The 25,967-nt window shown below is 38.9% G+C and overlaps 1 protein-coding gene across 2 annotated transcripts in view; it reads left to right on the top strand.

The window, feature by feature from the left end:
* FAT3 (FAT atypical cadherin 3) overlaps window positions 1-25,967 on the top strand; it is a 573,936-nt gene that overhangs the window by 381,758 nt on the left and 166,211 nt on the right. The window contains exon 5 of one of the 2 annotated variants that reach the window (XM_061202723.1): window positions 23,339-23,395. The exons of the other annotated variant lie outside the window; for it this stretch is intronic. Coding sequence (XP_061058706.1) covers window positions 23,339-23,350 — 12 coding nt within the window. The 3' untranslated portion in view covers window positions 23,351-23,395. Of the gene's footprint in view, window positions 1-23,338; window positions 23,396-25,967 lie in introns of those variants that run through there. 2 annotated transcript variants of the gene reach the window in all.

Here is a 25,967-nt window from a genome sequence, read left to right as displayed (position 1 = left end):
CTGGCATTTAAATAAAGAAAGTTAGGATTCTGAAATTCAGTTAGTTTCTGTGTATGCAAAGTTATTCTTGAGGCTCATCCACATGCATATTGCTTCTTGCATGTACATATTGGGTATACTGTACTTGAACTTTTCCTCTATTTGTGTCTAGATTTGTTAAAAAAGGAAATTTGCTTCATGCTTCAACTTTGAATATTTTCACTCATCAATTTTTAGATTCTTTTGGCATTCAAATGTATGCATTTTTTTCAGAAAATTGAAGGCTAGTTATAAAGAGCAATATTATTAATTTTGAAAATGCCTATTTCCCCAGTCGAATAAAAAACATAGTGGTACATATATCATATTTTACAGCTGATTTAAGATTTCCCAGAAAACTCCATTTGTAATTTCCAGTTGCAAGGGGATGAAGTTCTTCATTTTAATGCCTGCAGCATTCTTGTGGTAATTTTGAAATTGGGAGACTTGGCCACATTCATAAATGGTAACTGTGGAAAATCGGCCACTTTCCAATCAAACAAAAGCATAGAAAACCTTGAGGATACTTTTGAAAAGAGGAGATTATTTCTAACAAGTCTAGTTACACTGTCTATTCCTAAAGCAGATGAATGGGAGACTGTTATAAGACTACTGCTGTTGCTTTTTTCTGTATAGGCTGCTTGTATTATCTGTCTGTACAGTACTTAGCACCCTGTTGAACTGAATAAATATGCAGTGGTAATAATATTATTGCTCAGAATTCATTTAGCACTTCCATGTCTTTTGAGTATCACAATATTCTGTCTACTAGGTGCAGGGAATTTTAATTTAACATTCATTCTGAGGCTTAACGCTTGGAAGTGTAATGACCCATGTGAGATTATCCTCCACTCCAGCAGGCCATTTCTGGAGCAAAGCCATTGGGTTGTCCAAGAATTCATTTAAACGCAGAGGAACTTTACTTCCCACACTAAAATTTGGAGGCTCAATATCCTGGCTTTTCCAGTCTCTATCCTCCAAGCCATCTGCATCATAATCCCCTAACACACAAAAAAGGAGAGAAACAGAGACAACTCTAGTAGATCTGTGACAGTTAAATAGCTCTGACCAACCTCAATCAATCTGTGTCCATGGAAGAGGTTGAAATAGAAATCAAATGGAGCTGGAACACGTTTTTTTAATCAGGACAACCAAGTTTGTGCGTCAGCCTAATTCAGCTATCGTTAGACTTTGGAATATCTTGATAGTTTCCACATATTTTCTCCTATGAAATTGCATTTTCCTTTTAGCTTAATAGAAACTACCCATAGAGAGCTCTGATACCAGTAATGTCCTTGATACCTGACACAGTATCTGGCATCCAGTAAGCATTCTGGAACTATTTAGTTGTATGAATGAATGAATGAATGATCTATGAAGGGAAATCCCCATCTGTTCTAGAACCTCATTTAAAAGGAGAAAACTGTTGGGGTTACCTAAAAAAATCCTTAACTTTTCTCGTATCTCATTTGAGGCTTGTCGGGCAACTAGCCTACTTCTTAACAATCTATTTTATCAATAAGTGTAATAAAATGCTCTGGGCATATTTAAATTGACTTTAAATCTATGTAAATTATCATTCATGGGAATATGCAAATACTTGGTGTGAAATTTGGTTAACAGCCCATGGTTAATACAATAAATAAATAACTACAGATACACATATTTGTGTACACACACATATACACACATACATGTGAGTACTTGCAACACATAAAACATGGTAATTACACTCAAGTTTACCCTAAAACAGTTGGAGGTCACCAGAATAACACAAGTGAAGCAATAATTAACTGCAGAACAGTACATAATAAAATTATGCACCCAACTGTGAGAAACAATTTGTATGTCCTACAAGAGTTAAGAGCTGGATTTATCAGGGAGAACTTAATCTGGAAACTGCACTGTTTCTAGCAGAGGTGAGTTTGACTTAGCATCCATGTATTTTAATTTCCTTCTTTACTGCATGTACTTGGGACTTGACCCTGAGGAGCAGGCAGTTCATTCACCAGGGCCACGTTGTCTGATGTACCCATCATCCCATGGAATCGCAATTGTGTAGAGATAGAATCTAAAGAGAGATTCATTGGGGGAAGGAAGGGAGGTTTTCCTTTAATAACTGTAGTAGTGGTCTAGTATTCTAACAAAGAATCGAAACTGATGGAATATTTGCGTATCTGGAGGAAACCTGTTGTTATAGCCTGGAAAGAGCCTGGGTGTGTAGGTTGAAGTTGACCAGGGGTTGAATCAAGATTCTGCCATATATTTGGTGAAAGACTTAGAACAAATTCATAATCTATACTATTAAAACCTCACTGGGCTGTTGTAAGTGCTGCATAGAAACCATATGCAAAGAGACTAGCATAGAGCAATATATCAACTATCGTTAGTTTCCTTCTTCTTCAAGGCAAAAACCCCTGTATGTTTCATTGTTCCTAAGGCTTAGCTCAGTCCCAGCAAAGTCAGTAAGTATTTTGCCCAATGGATGCAAAATCAGAAGGGCATTTTGAGAAATAAGGAAGGCAGCAGCATCCATAATCAAATACACACGTTTGCCTTCCAACGGGGGAAGTTAATTCAGCACGTCAGCTAGCGTGCATCCATAGAATTGTGGGTGTGTGCATCACACTTCCCAAGGTGAGCCATTCTATCCCATCCCACAGGTCTGTCGGGAGGCTCATGATGACTCACCCTCCTACAGATCAGGTGCCTAATTATGTTATTAGAGTGTCAGAATTATCTCCAATGGCTTTGTCATCCATCTAACAAGAGGCCTCGGTTTGACACTGCTGAGTTCAAAATGACTGAAAAATGTGAATGATGCATAAGATGATGTATGAACATATATGGAAGATTTTTCAAAATGTTTTATGGCAGACTTTTTTCCCTTTTACTCCTATGCTTTAGCTATGACATTGTTCTTAGCTTAAAATTCACTTTAGTTCACGTCTATAATAATTTCTTCAGTACCTAGGATATGCAGGTTTTATACTCAGTTTCACAGGGATATAAGGTGATAAGACATGGCCCCCTGGGACCCCAGCCCCGACCTCTTGCAGAGTGGAGAAGCCCTTCATCAGGACAAAATTATCCATTGTGATATTCATCAAAAGACTTTTACTCACATTACAACAAAATGGGTATACTGGGTGTTGCCCAGCTGCACTCAGCTAGATGGTCATGGTGGATTGTAAAAATGGCCACAAATTTTCCCAGCTCCTCCTATCAAGAGGTGAAGACCTGGCTTGGTGACTTGCTGTGACCAATAGCATTCAGCAAAAGTGACGTTGTTCAGTTTCTGAGCCTAGCCCCAAGAGACCTTGCTGCTTTTCTTATTGTGCGTGTAATCCTGAGACTTTGCCCTGTTTTGTGATGTGATCACTTCTCAGAGGCAATATGGCCCCTCCATCCAAACTTTGGTTCAAATGTCAAGACTCATGTTGGCACACATTCACCAGGAGGGTATGAAAGGGTCTATTATTGGAGTGATGTGCTTTCTGGGGTGAGCCGGGTGAACACCTAAGCTGGTCCAAAAATTGCTTGAGAAAGCAGGGAAGGGAGATGGGCTTGGGGTTATATATATGGCGGTTGGGGTGAGGCTGGGGTGAGGGTTCCTGCCCTTGAGCTGGGGCTGACATGGCTTGAAATTCTTGCCAACGCCAAAGGTGCACCTGAGCTTTCTTATCAGCTTGCCCAGATGTGGAGTGTAAGGGGAAGAGAGCGTGGTGAGGCCTGAAAGCCATCAGCAAACTGAAAAATGGAGTCAGACTCTTCGTTACTCTTTATTACAAGGGTCTTCATAGCACTTAGCGCCTGAAATTATCTTTTAAAAAAATTTACGTATTTATTATTTTATTTCTCTACCTTCTCTGCCCTCTATGGATTGTAAACCCAGTAATGGCTGGGACCAAGTCTGTATGTTCTCCCCTGAATCTCAGCCTCTAGATTAGTGCTGGTACATAGTAGGTGCTCAGGAAATATGTGTATATGAATACACTTCTACTTGTGAATAGTAGTTTCTCTGTATCCAGTCCGGATGCTTAGAGTTCCATCAGAGAGCAGTTGCACTGCAGGTAATTCTAATGATCTTAAGTTTGAGTGACCTGCTCTGCATCTCCTGTAAGTTGATGCCCCCAAAGGAATGGCTGAGAAATGTCAGCCTTTGGTGCTCTATGCTTTGAACTATATCCTTGTTATCAAGTCAAATTGCCAGAACATCATCTACCTGGATTGGGTTACTCTTGCTTCTCATGGAAATATTTTTACAGCACTAGGTTCTTGATTTTTATTGAAGTTCTTATGCTACAGAGCCATATCCAGCTATCTCTGAATATTTTTTAAAAGTGCCACTCAGAAAGAATACTGTTATCTATGTTATTCACTGTTTCCCAGGAAGGACCCTTGCAGCAGGATCTCAGAGTTTAGAGGTGGGGCTAAGGGGCATTTCCTCCTCTCTGAGCTGAAGAGTTCAGCCCTCTGTTATGGAATGAACTGTTGTGCTAAACAGTAGTAGCTTCGCTTATCCTAGGTTTTGTCATATTATTATCCCCCAACCCTTTTCTTCTTACCTTTCTTTTAAATATGTATATATAATTTATTTTTTAAATTTTTCATTAAAGCATTTTTAATTGAAGTATAGTTGATTTACAATATTGTGTTTCAGGTGTACAGCAAAGTGATTCTTATACATATATATACATACATATACTCTTTTCCATTATAGTTTATTACAAAATATTAAATATAGTTCCCTGTGCTATACAGTAGGCCCTTATGGTTTATTTTATATATAGTAGTAAGTATTTGTTAATCCCAAACTCCTAATTTATCCCTCCCCCTCCTGTCCCCTCTGGTAACCGGAAGTTTGTTTTCTATGTCTGTGAGTCTGTTTCTGTTTTGTAAATGAGTTCATTTGTATCATTTTTTTAGATTCCGCATATAAGTGATATCATATGATACTTGTCTTTCTCTCTCTGACTTACTTCACTCAGTATGATTATCTCTAGGCCCATCCACGTTGCTGCAAATGGCATTATTTCACTCTTTTGTATGGCTAAGTAATATTCCATTTTATTTATATAAATATATAAATATAAATATATATATATATATATTCCACATCTTCTTTATCCATTCATCTGTCAAAGGACACTTAGGTTGCTTCCATATCTTGGCTATGGTAAATAGTGCTGCAATGAACATTGAGGTGCATGTATCTTTTCGAATTAGAGCTTTTGTCTTTTCTGGATATATGGCCAGGAGTGGGATTGCTGGATCATATGTTATGTATATACATAATTTTAATGATTAAATGTATACACACGCTTTTCCTATTAAGTGTTCTCAAACCTTATTTGGAAGTAGGTTTGGTATTAGTAATTAATAAATGGATGCTTACTCCTGAGACACACAGAAAAGTCCAAGGAAGACTTTACTTTCCGTTGTCCTTCCTCTGTTTAAGGGAAACCTGGCCCTGGGGGAAAAGCTGAGAGTCAGGCCTTCAGGTTACTCCATGGGGGACAGATTGTTTTTCACCTTGTGTCTCCCATAGCACATTTGAAGTGGTTGATAAATGTTTGTTGCATGACTCTCCCTTGAGGTTTTTTCCATGCCATCGGGGCTTAATTAATGTCCTTATTTATGACCAGAACGTGTAGAATACAGGGATCTAGAATTTGAAATCCATCCACTTTACAAAGAGATCCCAGGGGATATCTCTTAAGTAGAATAAGAGGTTGATTGTCATCTGTATCCTCCCACTGCTTATCATAGCATCTAACTCTTAGGCACTAAAACCTGTTGTGCAATAATTACTAATTGATCTTCAGAAGCACTTTAATATCTTTGAAACTCTGGGGTTGATCATCTTCTTTTACCTAGAGCTTGATATACTGCAAATGAATCAAGAAGTCATTGCCAGTATAGCTATATTAACCTATAATTTAAAATGCTTTAAAAATGTAATCTTGTTAACCTTTCTTTAGGAAATAGATAGGTACACCTAAGGTGAGCTATGGAGTTAGTTTCTATAAAATGAATCTATTTCCCTGCCATTTTGTTTTTTAACCATACAAATAGAGTTATGTTTTCATTAAAAATGTGTCTTGAAATACTGAACTGTGAAATATTTGGTGAAGGAACACCCCTAATTGGACAGTATTGTACACTGGATGATGGAGTGGCCGACATGCTTTCTAACACTTCTGGAAGTGTGCAACATATCGCAACTCTATTCCACATTCCCATTTCTAGATTCCACACTCCAGCTTCTGGAACTTAACTCTTCTTCATCTTGTTAATAGCAATTTGAAGTGTCTTAATAGCCATCTAAATTTGCTTAATTTTTCTGCATTAAAAATAAATTACTAAACTACCATAGGGCTTCAAATTCAAAATCTGCTAAATAAGCTCCTTTAATGCAAATAATATTTGAACTCAGCGGTTGTTTTGCTCTTCGGATTTCTGTGTGATGGTCCAGGATTCTAAATGCCATAGCATGGTTTTTAGTAACAAGGCACACTGCATGTGTTGCAGTATAGGATAATTGGGCTGATGCAGGAAATATGTTATCACAAATTAAATGGGATGTTAAAGGTCCTTATTAGCTATCGGTATTAGAAAATATGAAGCAAAAAGCTATGTGCCTTTTAGGGTGATGAAATGTTCTAAAATTAGATTTTGGTGATGACTGCATGACTCTGTAAATACACTAAAACCCATTTAATTGCACACTTTAAACAGGGGAACTTTATGGTATGTAGAATATATCTTGATAAAGCTGATTTTTTTAAAAGCTGTGTCCTGGTGCAGGAATGAAATAATGGTTTAATTTACATATTCTTATAAAGGCATCAGTGATCCTGAAAAACCTTCAGTTGAAACGAAGAGTAACTGCAACATTAAAGGTGAAAACATCAACTTCCTAGGAAATTTCCTAAAAGTTGTGTCTGTCTGTGGCCATGGCTGCATCTTAAGAGATACAAATGCTGCATCCTTGATGCTCATGCCAATTGGCAGGTGTTTATTGAGTCCCACTGTGATGGGGCTGCTCCCATAGAGTCAAAAGTATAAAAGATGAAACATCTATATCAGTTACCTATTGCCGTGTAACAAAACTTCGTGACTTCAAACAACCATCATTCTATTTAGCTCACAATGCTGTTGGTTGCTAGGTTGTTCTTATCTGGGCTGGTTTGGCTGATCTCCGCTGGACTTTTACAAGAGATTGTATTCAGTTGACATGAAGGCCAGTTGATCTGGGACAGACTCACTCACCTGTCTGGCAGTTGGCAGGCTGGCATCCAAGGTGCTCACTTTTCCTCCATGTGGCTGCTCATCCTCTAGCTTCAGACTTAGGATTGGAACTTGCACAGGAGGTCACTCCCACTACATTTTATTGGTCAAAGCAAGTCACCAAATGTCTTACTCAGTTTGAGCTGCTATAAAAAATTGCCATAGACTATTTATATAGTCCATGGTCAGGGTGCCAGCATGGCATGGACAGGGACTGGTGAGAGCCATCTTCCAGGTTGCAGACTGACAACTTCATGTTGTACCCTCACATGAAGGAAATAGAGCAAGCTAGCTTTCTGGGCTCTTCTTATAAGGGCACTAATCCCACTCATGAGGACTCCACTCTCACGACCTAATGACCTCCCAAAGGCCTCACCTCCTAATGCCGTCACAGTGGGGTGGGGGGTGGGGGACAAACATTCAGTCCAGAACACCAAGCAGCCCAGATTCAAAATGTAGGGAAATAGAATTCACCTCTTGCTATGAGGAGCTACAAAATTTTGTGGCCATTTTTACAATCCACCATGGCAAACAATCTAGCTGAATCTAACTGGTGCTATTCAGTTTACCCCTTACATTTTCAATAAAGTAAGTTTCAGGATGAAGATGATTTGGCCCTGGGTGTTGTTAAATGTACAGTCATAATATTTACGCATGTATTTGATTTTATGTTAATCACCCCATTGAAAGTGGCAGGGATAACAGCAGCTATGTCTAAAATTGTTTAAATTTTGCCTTTGAGTTTTGCCACAGATTTACCTAGCATACAGATTCCTTTGTGTTCCTAAAGTGAACAGCATTAAATAGAAGGCTAAAGCTAGAGGAGCAGGGAGAACCCAGGATGGGATTAAAATGATGCTGTAATTAGCACACATTGTCTAATTGAGAATCAACTTCATTTTCATTTTTGTTCTGATTCTGGTTACTTACCAGCTAGAACTTCTCTCGCAGCAATGGGAAAAGTTCAGGAGTAGACCAAAGCATTCACATGAAAACAACAAGAACCACATCAAGACAATAGTGGGAAATAACACTCTATATCCTATTGACTAATGTTAGAAAAGAAATTGATAAAATCCACAATCTTGTTTAAGCTACTCATCAAAATGATAATCAACAGCAACTAGTCAGAATTTGCCAAATATCATCTCACAACCTTGTTAAATCTGTGACATCATCATCTTACTGACAGTTGTCCCTAAGAGAGGGGCACTCACCTTATAGGTGAAAAGCAGACGACCGGGTTCGAGCCAGAAAAATCACTCAGCTCCACAGCATTTGACGTTAGTTAAGAGAACAAAAGACCTTTGTGCATAGTCATTAAAAATTTTACAATCCAACTTTGAAAATCCTCTTCAGGTTCAAGCTTGGGTCTCAAGTAGAAAAATCCATCGCCCAGCTCGCTAATCAAAGTGGAGTGTTCAGTTTGATTTCCTATCCCTAGGCATTCATTTTCTATAAACACAGCTCCCCAAGTGATGGTATCATATTAAATGCCTGCTTCCAAGATACCTGATAGAAGAAGAAGAGAAAAAACAGACCTTCTTCCTTTAGACCTTTTAAAAGCTCATTCTATAGATAGAGATTCTATTGTTCTATAGATAGAGAAATCTAGCATCTTAAATGGTATTTTAAATGGCCATTTTCTTTCTATAATCTGTTGCCTCAGATACAGTTGAGATTTTTCTAATAAAAGTACTAGGCAAATTTCTTAATAGCATGTTAATTTAGGATTATAAAGAGCTTTTATTCTTTTCTTCGAAACAAGATCCTTTTTCTTTGCTATAATCCTCAGGTTTACAGTTAAATAGAGGCTCTTTTTCAACATTTCTGTCTATCGAGTCAAGAGTGGAATAGTGGCACAAACCTTGTCAGGGTGCCACACTGGAGAGATTCTACATCTCTCCATTATCTCTCTGCAAGTAGACAGTTTATTTTTTCAATTTTAAAAATTGTTTAATTTTTAAAACTTATAATTAATCAATTACAAAAAACCTCTCTTGTCTAGAGCTTTAAGCCACTTCATCAAATGTATTAAAATACTAACTATAAAGTTTACAGAACTTCACATTGGGTTGAATTGCTTTAACAGCTTTGACAGTTTCTACAAAGTTCAAGTTTTTCTTTTCTATATCCAGCACTTTAAAAAGATCTAATTTCTCAAAAACTAAGGGTCACAGATAGTTTAATTTTCTTGTCAATATGTTTAATCCTTAGAAAAAATATATTTTATTGCCAACAACCACAATTTCAGGATGACACTAGTTTCCTATATATTCATCATAAACATGAATTTGCTGAGGAAAGACCCAGAACAACCGTATCAATAAGATATGGCGAGTATGGTTACTCATTGTTAGAATACAAATCTTAAGGGACTTCCCTGGTGGCACAGTGGTTAAGAATTCGCCTTCCAATGCAGGGGACACGGGTTTGATCCCCGGTCCGGGAAGACCCCACATGCCGCGGAGCAACTAAGCCCGTGCACCACAACTACTGAGCCCACGTGCCACAACTACTGAAGCCCACGTGCCTAGAGCCTGTGCTCCGCAACAAGAGAGAAGCCACCGCAACGAAGAGTAGCCCCCGCTCACTGCAACTAAAGAAAGCCCGCGGGCAGCAACGAAGACCCAACACAGCCAAAAATTAATTAATTAATTAATTAATTAATTAAAAAGAAAGAATACAAATCTTAAGTTGAAACACCCTTTGTGTCATTGGTCAAAGAATGATTAAATGATAAAATATGAAATATTTTTAATGGCAAAGGATGGAAGATAGATGCCCAAAACTACCCTTTCACACTTGATATGATAAAATTTAACGAGTTGCCAAAAACACCAAATTAAGGCTGATAAGTCATTCTGGTTGAAAGTATGAAAAAGGTTAAACTCTAGCATAACAGAAAATGACATTCAAAAACAACTAAAGAAATCTGGAATGTCTAAAGCCTTTCCGTCTCAAATGATAAGCTCGTTTGTTATTATCTAGCAACTGGGATATCTGAGAAACGGGGTATGTCACCATGGTAGCAGTGGGCAAGCAGATTCAACGTGAAAAATGAGAACTATCCAAAGCAGTAGAAAGGAAATAGGATGGGACTACTCAAAAGATTGGGAAACTATTAATTTATCTTTATATTAAATCTATTCAGTAGAAATCTAAATCACTCTGATTCTTAACTCTCTCAATAAAATGAACATTCAGTAAAATGCTGCTCTTAAAATAAAATGAAAAAACAGTCATCTAATGTTTCCTTAAAATCGTCAAAAGCTATTAGAACCACTCAATGTAATACGAATTTTCATTAACTTTGTAAACAGTTACAAGAAATAAGATGTTTTGGTAAATATAGCACATTGATTTTTGGCAAATTGGCTTTGGCAAACTTGTCATTCTGTATATTGTTTATTTCAGCCTATCGATTTTTAGCAATTTGGCTTTCTTCTGATATCTGGTGCCCTCAGGGAACAAACCAGATAATCAAAGACTTATTCTTTTAAAATAAATATCAAGTGCCACAAGTTATGGACTAGGAAAGTAGGTGTACAGAGGTGACTAAGACAGATGTTGCCCCTGAACTCATGGGAGTTACAGTCTGTAACAGGGAAGACAAACATTAAATAAAAGTTACACAAATAGTTATTTAACTTGAGTTGTAATAAGTGCTTTAAAAAAATAAAAGCATGGTGTGAAATGAGAGAGTCTGAAAGGAGGACCTGTTAGCCGGAGCTTTTTATTTTTAATTGAATAAAAATAGAAAATGCAGTGTCTGCCTGCCGAAACAGACTACGGGAGTAGAGTTGAGCATCAACACATCCGTTGTCATGGGTGATGCAGTGGGGCTGCCGGAGCAGGTGCAGACCGAGGGCCAAGTGGGCACTGACAGAGGAGCAGGGGCTGGCTTTCCTTAAAGTCTCTCATGTTCCTCTTGTGTAGGGGCCCTTTCTGTTTCCTCACATGCCCTAAAGATGATCTTTGTCCTTAAGGTGACATCCTAAACTTCCTACATGTTTCTGTATTTTGTCTCACTCACGTGTAAGCTCCTGGCTTCCCTCTGCCTGCTTCATGCTGTTCTATAACTGTTTCCCATTGCCCTCACTGGGGCTGATCTCACCGGTTCCCTTTCCTTTTCTTCATTTTTATTCTTGTAATTCTCTGTCACCTTCTGCCCTTCTCAGAGTTCTCAGCCTTTGAGAGAACATATTGGCTGGTCACAGCCTTCCTGGGCCTCTACACAGCAGGGGTGAACACCTAAAATTCATTAGATGTGGCCTTTGGATCTCTGACACTTGGTAGGGAGTATTTTTGCGCTGTTGTAGTGTTTTAGAACTTATATTCCTGGGAAGTCTTTATTTAGAACTTTAAGGATTGTCAGACACTAGATTTGAGATCACTAGGTTTGTAACTAATTCTAGAAGACAGGTTATCCTTATTATTAAGAGAGGTCTTGAATATTTAGAGTTTCTTAACGAAGATAAATGAAAGACCATAGATGAAACTGTACGTACAATGTGACTAAGACATACCCATCCATATATAATATGTAAATAGCTATGTCAAAAAAGAAAACTCATAGTAAAAGTCATTAAGAGAGGGAAAGTGTTTTTAGTGCATACGGAAATGCATATGAAGAAACTAACTGATGGTTTACTTTTCAGTTCTCAAACCCAGAAGTTCTTCCAAAGCACGACATAGATCACTCGTTCTCAACAAGGCACAATTTTGCCCCCAGGAGACATTTAGTAATGTCTGGAGACATTTTTTTTTTTTGTGGTGGTGGTCACAAGGGAGGGCGACATCTAGTGGGTTGAGGCCAGGGATGCTGCTAAACACCCCAAGTGCACAGGGTAACCCTCACAGCAAAGAACTATACGGCCCCAAATATCAATACTGCACATGTTAAGAAATACTGGGATAGATCAACAGCACCCATCTTTCAGCTCCATCTCACAGGAGTTCCCAGCTCTTTTCCTACTGAAAGGCACAGAGACGCAGGCTTTACAAAACATGCATTTAAAACAGAGGGTCCAGCATCATTTAAGAGATCCAGATTCACTCTTACTTCTTCTCTGTAACTTTTGCGTAGCAAATGGCTCCCATATCATCTCAAATCTAGGGTAATGAAAGTGGCTTCCTCTCTGGTGGCTTAAGGATTTCTATGAGACCTTAGATTCATTTTGGGGGGAAAAAAGAATTTAGGACAGTAAGAAGACCCTCAAGAGTACAGTTGGTTGCTCCTTCATCTGTGTTCTCTCTCTGTGTATCTCTAATAGAATAGGTTTGGGGTTTTTTTGTTATAATTTCAGAGTGATTTTTTTTTTTGGTCAGCTCGTTAAATTAAATTATAGCATAATGCCAGTATCTAGGGTAATGGCAGCACATAAAAACCACGTAATAAATGTTTGTTAATTGTATTTAGACTTTCGTGTTCAAGTTATAGATCATAAATTTCAGTTGCCTGTGGTTTCCCATCAACTTCCACAGAATGACTCTGCCTTCTAACTTCAGTTTTACTTTTTCCATTGGTTTTATTTTTGCCATCTGGGGATCCATTTTTCACCCAGTTAATTCATTCATCAATTTACTAATTATTTCTTATGCTAGGTGCTCATAGCATTGCCAGAAAGGTGTAAGAGACCTATCTTTCAGGAATTAGAGAGCAAGACTGGAGTAAAGACAATATGGCAATATAGAAGTTAATTATAATACAGAGAATGGCTGGATGCTATAGGAATCCATGCATAGAAAGATCAAAATAGAATTGAACCATAGAGAAGCCTGTGAAAGTGAATTGGCCCAATCTACACTCCTGAAAATAGGATAAGATTTGGACAGGTATTCTTTTGTCCATCACTCACTCACTCAGTAAGCATATTTTGAGTGCCTTCTATGTTTCTAGAGATTACAAAGATCAGTAAGATATTGTTTCTTCCCTCAAAGAGGCCATGATTTGCTGAGGAAAAAATGGACAGTAAACAAACCTTCTAGGATAGTTTGTTAAGTGCCGTGCAAGCAATCATAGAGCAGGTTTGCTGGGAAAGTGACAAAGGACAGCTTCCTGAGGGAAAACCACTGAATTCAATGTTAAAAACAGTTGAAGTTCATCCCAGGAAGAAATTGAACAGGATGTTCCAGACATAAAGATGGCAGGTTTGTTGAGGGGTAGGTAGCTGACTGAAATCTAGGGGAGACAGGAGACAGAGAGAGAGGAAAGGGATAGGAACAGTGGGAACACCAGAGCAGCAAAGATTGAGGAGCAAAGCTGGATGTCAACAGGCTTTGGGGGTCTTATTAGAGAGTTTGGATACAACTGGGAGCCATTGGGAGACATAGAGTGCTTGGTAACCATATAATGGATGACTAAAATAGTCTTGTGTTCTGGAAGGGCTTGGGGTGAAGACTCAAGTAAACTTTGCATATTCTGAGGTTACTAACCCAAGGCTCATGTTTGAAAGTTCAAGAAACCAATTTGAATAAGTATGATGAGGCAAGACTATAATGGAATTTGGTCATCATGGTGGTCTCTTATCTGCAAAGTGATATACCAAACATGGTGCTTTAGCACCATGTATACGGTGTATATGGTGTCCTAGATGAGGAAGAGACTTGAGGCTTGATACCGGATATGTAATTGTTATTTAGTTATGAAACTACAGACCAGGTGTTGGGGAGAGCAACAGAAACAGAAATGAAGAGATGGATAGAAGTGTTCAGGAAAGAAGAACCAACAGTATGAAAAGGGGAGAGGAAGAGCCTCTTAAGTCTATAAGCTGAGATAAATGAAGGCATGGTGATTCCAGGATGAAATAGGCAGATGTGGTTTGAGAGAGAGAATAGTGAGTTGAGTTTGGCACATTATGTTTTAGATGCAAGGGAGTCAAAAAAGCGAAACTTCCCATTTGGACCTTGGGTGTACGTGGGAGAAACAAAAAATTGAAGCTGGAGGTACAGATCTGGGGATCATCAAAACATAGATGATTGTTCAAGAGTAAGTAAATGATTCTTCACGTTCTTTATGTCCGTTTTTTTTAAAGAAGTTTTCTAGTGTTAATTAGCTGCTTCAGTCTGACATTTTATTAACAGAGAGGCACTTATAAGTATACTTTTCTTTGCTGGAAAGCATCTGGTTAATAAGTGCTTCTACTTAATAAGCCAGCATGTTCAGGGTGCTCAGTAACTCCCTTGTGATAAATTGGCACTTTTGGAAGCTGCATTAAATTTTCCAGACTCCGAAACACTCTCTGAGTGTCTGAAGTTTTAATACATAGGGGAACATCACACTTTAATTATGGTGAGAGTTCTTAATAACCAGATCCTGTGTATGGGACTCTGCCTACTTCTTCTGAAAAAAAAAAAAAAAAAAAAATCTCTGGTGGGGATAAAGAAGCAAGCTGAAGTTCAGTTTGGTGTCAGTGATGTCAGTAAGAACCCCACATATTTGAGTGCCTAATATGTATTGGCAGCGGATCAAATACTGGGGACACAGCAAATTCTTCTTGGGGCAAGTCAAGGGAACAATCGCAGTGAACGTGGATAAGGGTTCAAACACAGGTCTGTACCAAAGGCTATAAAGCTCTAGAGGAAGAAGAGGTCTCCTTGCTCAGGGAAGTAGGGTAGAAAAATCAATCATTTGAATTGAACTCTAAAGGCTAAGGCACATTTGCAGTTAAATGTCAGCTGTCACCAAATGTATATATTGAGCATCTAGTCTGTGCCAGGCACTGTTCAGGCACTGAGGATAAAGCAGAGATGAGACAGTCACAGTACCTATCTTCACTTAGCTGGTGTTGAAGTGGGATGAAATGGACAAGAAATATATTAACCAGTAAAATAATATAGTTGAGAGAGCGGGGGAGTTGCTTAAGCAAATATAGTCAGCAAATGACTTCTCTGAGGAGATCCTATTTGAGTTAAGACCTAAATGAAAAGAAGAAGGCAGGCAGAGGATAAGATTTACAAGCTGAAGCCACAGCAAGTACAAAGGCCCCAATCAGGAATGAACATCTCAGGGGCAGAAAGAAGGGCACTGTGAGTGGCTGGAACCAATTAAATGGGTAAGTTAGCAGCAAGGGATGGAGTCGGGGAAGCAGGAAGAGGAAGCACTTTATGTAGAGGCCACATAAGACGTGGTTAAGAAAACACTGTGTTTAAAAAAACAAAGAAACAAACAAAAAAACCCTCTGTATTTTACTCCAAATGTAATGGGAAGCCATTAAAGGATTTTACACTCTAATTCATTAAAGGGAATTAGAGCTCTAGGAAAAGATCCAAGTCTGGAGATCTACACCTGGGAGTCATCAGCATATGGATAGTTTTTGAAGTCATGAAGCAAAGAATGTAGATAGACTAGACGAAAGTGCTGAAAGCTTTGGGCAGTCCAACATCTTAGTGAGACGGCAGAGGGGGAGACAGTGAAGGCAGGAGGGAAGCAGGCAAGCAAGGGTGCCTTGGAAGCTCAGAGAAGATTGTGCTTCACAATGGCTATCGTTGGATGTGTCAGAAGTAGTGAGGAGTCAAGTAAGATGAAGACAGAACAGACCATTGGCTGTGGCTAGTGTAGGACATTGGTGACACTGATAAAGCTGTTTCAATGGACCTGTGGAGGCACAAGCCTGGTTGACTGGGAGAGGGGGTCAGGAAGTGGTGATAGCAAGTAGACCCAACTCTTTGGGGGGTTTAACTATGAAGGAGAGTGAAGAAATGAAGCAATAACAATAATAAAAAAGCTTTGAGTTAAGAAACATTTTTGTTTCATTTTGTTTTAAGATGACTACTACTATTACTTATTCCTAAGTAATGATCCAGTACTGAGGGAATCAAAAATGGTGGACAACTGTTGGTGGAAATATAAATCTTTGCAGCCACTATGGAAAGCAGTATGGAGGTTCCTCAAAAAACTAAAAAGAGAGCTGCCATATGACCCAGCAATCCCACTCCTGGGCATGTATCTGGACAAAACTATAATTCAATAAGATACATGCACCCCTATGTTCATAGCAGCCCTATTGACAATAGCCAAGACGTGGAAGTAACCTAAATGTCCATCGACAGATGAATGGATAAGGAAGATGTGATACACACACACACACCAATGGAATACTACTCAGACATAGAAAAGAATGAAATAATGCCATTTGCAGCAACATGAATGGACCTAAAGATTATCACACTAAGTGAAGTAAGTCAGAAAAAGAAAGACAAATATCATATGTCACTTATATGTGGAATCTTAATATAACACATATGAACTTATTTACAAAACAGAAACAGACTCACAGACATAGAAGACAAATGTATGGTTACCAAAGGGAAAGTGCAGGGGGAGAGAAGGATTGGGAGTTTGGGATTAGCGGATGCAAACTATTATACATAGACTGGATCAACAACAAGGTCCTACTGTATAGCACGGGGAACCATATTCAATATCCTGTGATAAGCCATAAAGGAAAAGAATATGAAAAAGATTGTATATATGTGTATAACTGAATCCCTTTGCTGTGCAACAGAAATTAACACAGCATAGTAAATCAACTATACTTCAATAAAATAAATGTTTTTAAAAATGGTGGTACAGGGAAAAGCAGTGAAAATTGCAAGAGGAAAGCCCTTGAGTGGGCTAGAGTAGAATCCAAGCTGAGTAAGGAGGGGATGAATGAAGGGCATGGTGGATAGTGAATCTGTGAAAAGGCCAGTGGATATGGGGTCTCACAAGTAATAGTGGCGTTTGAGCAGGAGTGCTGGGGGAGGCAGGCTGAGAGGGTAGGAGGTGACGTCACAGAGGGTTATGTTTGAAATTGAGAGATTCAGAGCTCTTGCAGTTATTGGTGATGTCAAATCCAGGGCACATTTATTATACGTAATATCTAGCTATAGCTAAGTTTATATCATAAGCTTGTTTATCTGACTTAGTTGACAAACAATGTTATGACTAACAAAATATTCATTAAGCACATAAATGGTACTTGCATTGCACGCAGATATCTGAAAATCATAGTAGTCATAGAGGTTCTAGTTCAAGAACGTCCACACCTGATATAAGAGAGTTCTTATAGGCATTGAGTTCATTACAAAGTTAATAGAACCACTTGAGCTGGCTTTCAAAAAAAAAGTGGAGGTAAACAACAATGAAATACATGCTACACACCTATCGGAATGACTAAAATTCAAAACACAACAGTATTTGCTGGTGAGGATGTGGAGCAATAGGAACTCTAATTCATTGCTGGGAATGTGAAATTGTACAACCACTTTGGAAGATAGTTTGGATGTTTCTCACAAAATTAAACATAGGACCCAGCAATCAGGCACCTCAGTGTTTACCCAAATGAGTTGAAAATTTGTGTTCACACAAAAATCTGCACACAGGGACTTCCCTGGTGGTCCAGTGGCTAAGACTCCGTGCTCCCCAAGCAGGGGGCCCCGGTTCGATCCCTGGTCAGGGAACTAGATCCCACATGCCGCAACTAAAGATTCTGCATGCTGCAACTAAAAGATCCCGCATGCCACAGCAACTAAATATCCTGCACGCCGCAACAAAGATCCCATGTGCAGCAACCAAGACCCGACGCAGCCAAATAAATAAATAAATATTTTTAACTCTGCGCACGGATGTTTATAGCAGCTTTATTCAATCGCTGAAACGTTGAAGCAATTATTATATCCTTCAATAGGTAAGTGGATAAACAAACTACAGTATATTCATACAATGGAGTGTTACTCAATGATAAAAAGAATGAGCTGTCAAGCCTCCAAAAGACATGGAGGAATCTTGAAAGCACATTGCTAAGTGAAAGAAGCCAGTCCGAAAAGGCTATGTATGATTCCAATTATATGACATTCTAGAAAAAGGCAAACTTTGGAGATAGTAAAAAGTTCAGTGCTTGCCAGGAGTTTTCAGGGAGTGAGAGAGGGATGAATAGGTAGGGCACAGGGGATTTTTAGGGCAGTGAAACTAAAGTATATGATACTGTAATGATGGACATATGTCATTATTCATTTGTCAACCCATAGAATGTACAAGACAAAGAATGAACCCTATTGTAAACCAGGGACGTTAGTTAATAATAATATATCCATATTGGTCCACCAGTTATAACAAAGGCACCACAGTAATACAAGATATAAACAATAGGGGAAACTGGGAAGAGGGGACATGTGAAAACTACTTTTCTGCAAACCTAACACTTCTCTAAAAAAAAAAGTCTATTAATTTTTTTTATAAAAAAGCAACGCACTGGTTTCCTTGGAACATTATAAGTGCTCAAAAATGAAAAAAGAAATGTTTGCCAGATAGGTGAGAAGAAGAAGAATAAGGTATGTTTATTTCTAGAAAGAAGGAATGAGGTGTGTGTACAAAAACAGAGAGAGGAAGAGCGGGCATGGTATGCAGATGTGTTGGGAGGTTGTGCTGAAAATGCTGTCAAGCAAATGATCAGGTTTGCTGTACAAAATGATCCCTGAGCCTGCAACAGGGAGGATGGTTATGGTTGGAACAGGACCAGAATAAAAGAGACAAGTCAGGAAGCTATTGCCCCGGTCTAGAGGAGAATGGATACGATCTGAACTAAGATAGGGATTGAGAAGAGAAGACGGATTTTAAATAGATTTGGCTGGTAGCATTAAAGGAACTTGGTGGCTGATCAAACAGGCAAGAGTTCTCAAAAGCCACCATATGGAACTCTCAGTAGAGCCTGGGCAAGTCGTGCCTGACTTGGAGCATGCAGATCTGACCCCACCTTGTGCTGAATGATGAGCTTGATTTTTCCAGCACCAATTCTCTTCTCCTTGATTGTTTGCTTGACACCTTGGGAAGTAGCATTAACACTTTCAGGTCACTAGGGGGCTAATCATAGCCATTTTCATGATTGTAAAACTGAATTGCAGTTCAGAGAGAGTAATCATCACAGTTCACACAGGGGTCTTTCCTGGAAGAAGATTTCACTATCTTAGGACAAAGTCATTTGCTTAAGACCACTCCATGAAGCAGTGTTATGAAGGTCATTATTTATACAGCTTTTGCCCTCAAATTTTCAGGCACTCCAGAAGTCCACTGAACACTAAATCCTTTGTTCATTCCAGATGTGTGTGTGTGTTAAACTGATGGACACAGACTGTACATGAATGAATGATTAGAAGGATGAAAGGATGATGTAGATAGATAGACAAGCAAATAGAAATTAATGATATGGTAAAGTAGCAGGATACAAAATTAATGCACAGAAATCTCTAGCATTCCTATACACTAATGATGAAAAATCTGAAAGTGAAATTAAGAAAATATTCCCATTTACAATTGCAACAAAAAGAATAAAATATCTAGGAATAAACCTACCTAAGGAGACAAAAGACCTGTATGCGGAAAATTATAAGACACTGATGAAAGAAATTAAAGATGATACAAATAGATGGAGAGATATACCATGTTCTTGGATTGGAAGAATCAACATTGTGAAAATGACTCTACTACCCAAAGCAATCTACAGATTCAATGCAATCCTTATCAAACTACCACTGGCATTTTTCACAGAACTAGAACAAAAAATTTCACAATTTGTATGGAAACACAAAAGACCCCGAATAGCCAAAGCAATCTTGAGAAAGAAAAACGGAGCTGGAGGAATCAGGCTCCCTGACTTCAGACTATACTACAAAGCTACTGTAATCAAGACAGTATGGTACTGGCACAAAAACAGAAATATAGATCAATGGAACAGGATAGAAAGCCCAGAGATAAACCCACGCACATATAGTCACCTTGTCTTTGATAAAGGAGGCAAGAATATACAATGGAGAAAAGACAGCCTCTTCAGTAAGTGGTGCTGGGGAAACTGGACAGCTACAGGTAAAAGTATGAAATTAGAACACTCCCTAACACCATACACAAAAATAAACTCAAAATGGATTAAAGACCTAAGACCAGACACTATAAAACTCTTAGAGGAAAACATAGGCAGAACACTCCATGACATGAATCACAGCAAGATCCTTTTTGACCCACCTCCTAGAGAAATGGAAATAAAAACAAAAATAAACAAATGGGACCTAATGAAACTTAGAAGCTTTTGCACAGCAAAGGAAACCATAAACAAAACGAAAAGACAACCCTCAGAATGGGAGAAAATATTTGCAAATGAAGCAACTGACAAAGGATTAATCTCCAAAACATACAAGCAGCTCATGCAGCTCAATATCAAAAAAACAAACAACCCAATCCAAAAATGGGCAGAAGACCTAAATAGACATTTCTCCAGAGAAGATATACAGATTGCCAAAAAACACATGAAAGAATGCTCAACATCATTAATCATTAGAGAAATGCAAATCAAAACTACAATGAGATATCATCTCACACCGGTCAGAACGGCCATCATCAAAAAATCTACAAACAATAAATGCTGCAGAGGGTGTGGAGAAAAGGGAAACCTCTTGCACTGTTGGTGGGAATGTAAATTGATACAGCCACTAAGGAGAACAGTATGGAGGTTCCTTAAAAGACTAAAAATAGAACTACCGTACAGCCCAGCAATCCCACTACTGGGCATATACCCTGAGAAAACCATAATTCAAAAAGAGTCATGTACCACAATGTTCATTGCAGCTCTATTTACAATAGCCAGGACATGGAAGCAACCGAAGTGTCCATCAACAGATGAATGGATAAAGAAGATGTGGCACATATATACAATGGAATATTACTCAGCCATAAAAAGAAACGAAATTGAGTTTTTTGTAGTGAGGTGGATGGACCTAGAGTCTGTCATACAGAGTGAAGTAAGTCAGAAAGAGAAAGACAAATACCATATGCTAATACATATATATGGAATCTAAAAAAAAAAAAAAAAGGTCATGAAGAACCTACGGACAAGACGGGAATAAAGACACAGACCTACTAGAGAATGGACTTGAGGATATGGGGAGGGGGAAGGGTAAGCTGTGACAAAGTGAGAGAGTGGCATGGACATATATACACTACCAAACGTAAAATAGATAGCTAGTGGGAAGCAGCCACATAGCACAGGGAGATCAGCTCGGTGCTTTGTGACCACCTAGAGGGGTGGGAGGGAGACGCAAGAGGGAAGAGATATGGGAACATATGTGTATGTATTCACTTTGTTATAAAGCAGGAACTAACCATTGTAAAGCAATTATACTCCAATAAAGATGTTAAAAAAAAATTAATGATAGCAGTTACTGCTCTGCTCTCATGAGCATGTTAACAATTTTAAAGGAAAATTATAAAAGTAATAAAAATTTTAAAATAAGTTTTTTTTACATTTTAAAAGAAAATCATTTAGTAAAAAGCAAACATATTTATTAAACATCAGCTACATGCAAGGTACTGTTTTGGACACTTGTGTACACTACTAGACTCAAAGCTCTTGGTCCTAACACTTTACATCCCCACCAGCAGTGCACAAAGATTCCCTTTTCTCCACATTGTCACCAACAATTCTTATCTCTTGTCCTTTTGATGGCAGCCATTCTAACAAGTATATGGTGATAGCTCGTTGTGGTTTCGATTCTGATGATTAGTGAGCACCTTTTCATGTACCTGTTGGACATTTGTATACCTTCTTGGGAAATACTGTGTTATATACTTGAAAGTTGCTGAGAGAGTAAATCTTAAATGTTCTTACCACAAGAAAGAAATGGTAATTATGTGATGCAACCGGGGTGGTCAGCTATAGTGGTAATCATTTTGCAATGGGGGAAAAGAAAGCTCTTGGAAGACAGAGGTGGAGGATCTATTATCTTTTTATTCCCAGGGCGGGTAGTTGGTGCTCTAAACATGTTTGCTGAATAACTAACAGAACATTTCATTTAATTCTAGTAAAATCTCTATGAGGTAGATATCACTATTCCCATATAACAGACATGGGCATTGAGGCATAATTTAAATAACTTTGCAAAAGGTTGGATCAGCTCAGAAGCAGTGGAAAAACTGGAATCGAACACAAACCTCTGTGATCCAGAAGTATCGTTTTTCTCTTGCTCTCCACCGTCTTGGAGATGGCTCTTTGAAGGTATAGTGTGATCCTCCTTGAGCTTCTGCCCAGTGCCCTGATTGGGAACCGAGTTATTCTTCCAGGTCCTGGAGAAGTCCCACTCTTGGCAGCCAACTTGTTTGTGCTGACAGACATTTCACATCTCCATCTGGAGCTGCCATTTAAGAAGCACCAGCAGAGAGCCTGAGCTGAGGTGCCCCCAGCCCACCAGCTTTGTGAAATGAACAAGATAATGACTTTTATGACCCCAGCCTTGCAGGATGCTCCCCAGACCCAGATGTTCACCCTCCACAGAGCACGCTGTAATTCCTCACCCACAGACCACCAGACTGCGTTCAGATAACCATGAAAACGATTCCCATTGATTCAGTAGAACCCAATTATGCTGCAAAAGAGTGAAATTGAGTAGAAGAATGGCATGTGGAGGCAGAATTGTTAAGTAATAGAAAATAAAGAATGCCAATTGACCCTTCAGGTATTTGGTCAGACCCACATGAGACTGCTAAAAGAACAAATCCATTTTAAGGCTCTACCTATGCCTTCTCTCTGAATCCCTGCTGCCAGAGGCCATTAGCATTGTCCAACCAAAAGCTCCAGAAAGTCCCCAGCCCTCATTTAGCTACTGAGATCGTAGAAAGTTTGTCTTTGGGAAGAAAGTCATAAATATAACAACACCTATACCCTTTTGAAAAAGAACGATTCCTAGTATTTGAGCTATCTGGTCAGAATCTGATCCATTCATTTAAAAGATCTGTCACTCAGATGCAATTTCCGTCACTTCCAGGGTGGTCTTTTTTTTTTTTTTTCCTCCTTTCATACGTGTAAAGGGAGATACGATCCTCCCAGTCGACTCCTGCTCATCTCATTGATGCCTTTAGAAAGCTGGAACCAGACTCTGATTACAGACCTTTGTTGCCATAAAGAGACAACAGAATGTGGTTAAGGAAGAAGAAAGAGTCTTAACTATGAATTCATTTCCTCTGAGGGCTAATTTTTTTCTCTTATACCTTTCCAAAAAGGTGGCAAGGTGACATCTACTTAGAGCGTACTTAATTGCAACTTTCAGAAGACTGAAGCAGTAATACCTCACAGAATTCTCAGTCACAATTCAAAATGTTTGGAAAAGCACAAGATGAAGTGTACTGCCAGCAGAGGGGGAAGAAACTGGGATTTTGAGTAATCTGCCTGGTCTACTGATTACGCTCTGTAACAAAGAGGATATACCAGCCCTGATTTTAGTCTCTGATTGCCATTTATCTGGGGTCCTTTCATTATGAACAGGGTTTCTCTCTGGGTAGCCACAGTACTTAGAGTCTAAAGAACAGCAAAGAGCATTTTGTTCTATTATGATGTGGTGATGTCAGATGCAAGAAATTTGATCCTAATCCCTACCTACAGCATCCAAAGGCAGGTTAAGGACCTCACCCAGAGCATCTTCCTAAACCACAGTTACAGAGTGTGTGTATGTCTGCATCACTGTGTATATGTGTGTGTCTGCGTGTGTGTGTGTATGAAAGTTTATTCATAAAGGAACACATGATAAAGCCATGTGAATAACTAAAATTGATGACCCAGCCATTAGATAAGAATTTACCTGGCTAGTTCAATTTTCACACAGAATTTCTAAAAATGAACAGTCGGAAATCTCAGTATATTTCAATGAAATATAAAAATAAAAATTCAAATATTTATTTAATTATTTTAACTTTTTGTTTATTTAATTCAGTGGAATTAGTTACTGAAATTTGGGAAGAATAAACTTTAAGTCAGAAAATGTATTACTCACATAACTCACATAACAAGAGTCCAGAAGCCATGCAGTGCTAGGAATTGCTCAGTTGTGTAAAGACGCTAAGAAACCTAGTTCTTCCGCCCTGCTGTCCTTCATGTCAGGTCATCCAGAAGCTACCATCCCTCTTGACCCTCTTGGTTCTAAGAAGGCTATGAAATAACTAGGACTACTTATTTCCTTGTTCACATTGACACAGGACTAGAGGGGCAGGGAAGGCAGGGGAGCTGAGAATCAGTGGTAAATAACCTTGATAGCCTATAAACCCATTAAAAAAAAGATGTGTAAGGCTATGATCTTTTCTTCTATAGCATTTTTTGTGAGAAGTACAGGTCTTAAGGACAAGTAGGACCTTGAGAAATCCTCTGGGCAGCCCTCCAAAACAACACAACTACATCACTCCAGATACACTTTAAAACATCTCACTTTATGAGGAAGAATTCCATAATCGCCTTAGAAAAAGAGAAATCAATAATACCGATTTCTTTTCTGGGACTTTGATTTTCCAAAAGTAAAGGGCATTCCTTTAAAACACCGGGTTCCCTGGGACACCCCAGGCGCCATTGCATTGATGACGCCATTAAGAGGTTTTAGACGGACTACTTCCAGACACAGCCCACATATAGAGCTTTTTCTCTCTTCCATCACCCCTTCATTATTTGTAAACATATCTGTTGTCTCTTCCAGACGGTAAGTTCACATAGGGCAGAGACTGTGTTCTTATTTATCTTCGTAATCTCTCCCCCCAAGAGTGCTTTCTCATTGCAGCTCCCCAAGAAGTAATTATTGAACACAATGCATATTTCAGATTGATAATAGTGAATTCAAAGTATTCTAATACAAACGACACACTTGCGTATATAAAGATATGATATTTCCCCACTTTTAGCTGATTTTCCCTAGGAGTATATGTGAATTCGAGCTGGTGTCCTGTGAGTCGGTGAGGGTGTCATAGCATCAGCCCGGACTGGACCCTGTGCTGTGCTGGGTCTTCCATCTGCTGTCAAATGGGATTAATATTCCTTGACCAACTTCCCTAGTCAATTCATTGGGAGAACAAATGAGATCACGGATGTGAAAGTGCTCCAAAGGGGTGGCATGAATGAGGTGGCGTCAATGATGTTATTGTAGTGGCTTAGGGATCCAGAATATGAAGAGTCCCTGTCACTCTGTGGTTTTCAATAATAAATCACCCTGGCGACAGACCCACCAAACTCAAAAGCACTGAGAAAGAGCCCTGAGACTTGATCTGGCTCAGGGACCCAAAACGACAGAGGGGGACAGCTTTGTGAGAGCACAGGTCATCTTACGCTCAGCCTGCCCTGGGCTGCAGTGATGTGTCCTGGGCCCCTGACCATCAGGTTTCAAAACCAAAAGGGCCAGAACCTGGATAACAGCCATACATCATTCATTGCCAGGTAGCCTTCAGCTGCTGCTGACCCAACGTCCTGATGCCTTGTGTGATCTTTCTGTTTGAATAATTTCTGGAGATTTCCAAGGAAGGCTGTGGGCCTGTTCATTGGAGCACGGAAACTGATAACTTTTTATGATCAATATCTATTCCCACCCTCTTGAAGTCTATTCAAGAGTCAGTTTTATCATAAGCTCTCTGCTGAGTTTTTTTTTTAATTCAAGAATAGTTGATGTATAGTGTCGTGTTAATATCTGCTATACAGCAAAGTGACTCAGTTACACATATATACATTCTTTTTTATATTCGTTTCCATTCTGGTTTATCCCAGAATATTGAATATAGTTCCCTGTGCTATACAGTAAGACCTTGTTGTAAATGTAATAGTTTGCATCTAGTAACCCCAAACTCCCAGTCCATTCCCCTGCCTCTTGGCAAGCACAAGTCT

Source organism: Eubalaena glacialis, chromosome 10 (assembly GCF_028564815.1).
Source record: "Eubalaena glacialis isolate mEubGla1 chromosome 10, mEubGla1.1.hap2.+ XY, whole genome shotgun sequence".
Classification (NCBI taxonomy): Eukaryota; Metazoa; Chordata; class Mammalia; order Artiodactyla; family Balaenidae; genus Eubalaena; species Eubalaena glacialis.
The sequence above is the reverse complement of the archived record's forward strand: the minus strand, read 5'-3'. Positions and strand labels throughout refer to the sequence as shown.